The sequence below is a fragment of the Propithecus coquereli genome, unplaced genomic scaffold (assembly GCF_000956105.1).
Source record: "Propithecus coquereli isolate 6110/MARCELLA unplaced genomic scaffold, Pcoq_1.0 Scaffold57, whole genome shotgun sequence".
Taxonomy (NCBI): domain Eukaryota; kingdom Metazoa; phylum Chordata; class Mammalia; order Primates; family Indriidae; genus Propithecus; species Propithecus coquereli.
The window spans coordinates 7,730,531-7,732,625 of NW_012151618.1; the positions used below are offsets into that span (position 1 = coordinate 7,730,531).

A 2,095-nucleotide genomic window follows, 5' to 3' on the forward strand; every position below is an offset into this window, starting at 1 on the left:
ACTACAGGCATGTGCCACCATGCCCGGCTAATTTTTTCTATGTATTTTTAGTTGTCCGATTAATTTCTTTGTATTTTTTTTTAGTAGAGACGGGGTCTCACTCTTGCTCAGGCTGGTTTCAAACTCCTGAGCTCAAACAATCTGCCCGCCTCGGCCTCCCAGAGAGCTAGGATGATTTGTTTTTCTTAAACACTCAGTATTCTTATGGGAAAATTCTTATCACAGGCATGACTTGTAAACTGTTGGTTGACATTTGTATTGACAGGTAATAGTTACAAAGAGAGGGATGTTTTAAAAAAGAAGCCACACAGCACCGGGTTTGTGAAACCAGCAAGAGAAGAAATGGAGCATTAACTTTTTTTTTTAAACCATCTTAACTATTTTTGAGCATACATTTCAGTAATGTTAAGTATATTCACATTGTTGTTAAACAGATATGTAGAACTTTTTCATCTTGCAAATCTGAAACTTTGTACTCATTATGCAACTCCTCTTTCCCCCTCCCACCACCCCTGGTTACCACCATTTTACTATCTGTTTCTATGAATTTGACTAGTATAGATACCTCATATAACTGGAGTCACACAGTATTTGTCTTTTTGTGACTGGCTTATTTCACTTAGCGTAACTTCCTCAAGGTTTTTTGGATTGTTTGCAATTCAGAAGTCTTTGGGGTTTTTTATTTTTTATTTGACACCTATTATGCCATGAATTCATAGGGAATAGATTTCAGCAGCTCAGGCTCCTTTCCACTGGTTCTGATAAAATGTACTTTTCTGGATGGAGAATGCTGGTGCTCAGTTAAACCTAGGTAACCTTTTTCTTTGGCTTCTTTTCTTTTTTCATGTTGCCTAGGCTGATCTCAACTCCTGGCCTCAAGCTATTCTCCTGCCTCAGCCTCCCAAAGTGCTAGGATTATAGTCGTGAGCCACAGCTCCCAGCCTCTATGTTTCTGAAAAGAACATACCACCTAAACGAAAACAACCTTAGAAAAAATATATACAGCTAATGTAATACCTTTATCTAGGATATTGAAGGGTTATTATCTAATGTGACTATCTTATACAAGATCTTACAAGCTCCTACAAATTCATATGGAAACCACTAAACATTCATAAAGAACAAACACAAATTCATAAAAGGAAGTAAACCTGGGAAGAAGTGTAGCTTAAAACTACCATTTTTACTATGTGTTTAAGCTCCTTGTTTTTAAAAACAACCTTTTATTTTGACAGATGATTTTTATTTCTGTAGTGAATTTCATAATCTTCAAAGTCAAAATAAAAATTTCTGCCTAGCAATTAGCTAATAGGTAGTTGCCCTATAAAGGTTTTTTTTTGTTTTTTTGTTTGTTTCCAGGAAGTATTGATGAAGATGTAGTGGTGATAGAAGCTTCCTCCACTCCCCAGGTCACTGCCAATGAAGAAATTAATGTTACCTCAACTGACAGTGAAGTGGAGATTGTAACAGTTGGAGAAAGCTATCGGTGAGATTTTCATTCCTAGTTGTATATCTGAAATTTTAAATATAAATATTTAAACATTCATTCTGCAGATATTTGCATTCGTTTTACTTTTTTTGTTGTTGTTGAGATGTAGTTTGAGTATGCATATGTCAGATTTGTGGTTTTCAAAGCAGGTGGCATTAGACTCACCTGAAGAGATTGCCTAGACTTTATCCCAGGCCAGTTGAACTAAAATCTGTAGAATCTTAGGGATTAGTCTTGTTGAAAGCACCCCAAGTGTACAATGAGAGTTAAGAGTCATTGTTCTAAAAAAAAAAAGTCATTATTCTAGATAAACAATAATTTTACTTAATGTTTTTTTAAATTGGGTTTGCTTTATGATACAGAGAATTCTTGAACCCTTTTGAAATTTAATGTGAGTCATACATAAATATTGTGGCTGGTACTGAAATTAAAAATGAAGAAAAATATCAAAGGGTACTGATGTCAAAACAGCCCTTTTGTTATAATCTACTTGTTTTGAGATCTTACTCATTTGACACAAATGAAATTTGTGTCATTATTATGTTAGGGCAACCTATTTTAAAACATTTTTTTTTTTTTTTGAGACAGAGTCTCACTGTGTTGCCC

The 2,095-nt window shown here is 34.6% G+C and overlaps 1 protein-coding gene across 3 annotated transcripts in view; it reads left to right on the forward strand.

Annotated features, from left to right (window-relative positions):
• RNF111 (ring finger protein 111) overlaps nucleotides 1-2,095 on the forward strand; it is a 104,111-nt gene that overhangs the window by 59,358 nt on the left and 42,658 nt on the right. For all 3 annotated transcript variants that reach the window (XM_012658092.1, XM_012658091.1, XM_012658090.1), the window contains exon 3: nucleotides 1,360-1,486. In XM_012658092.1, coding sequence (XP_012513546.1) covers nucleotides 1,360-1,486 — 127 coding nt within the window. The remainder of the gene's footprint in view (nucleotides 1-1,359; nucleotides 1,487-2,095) is intronic.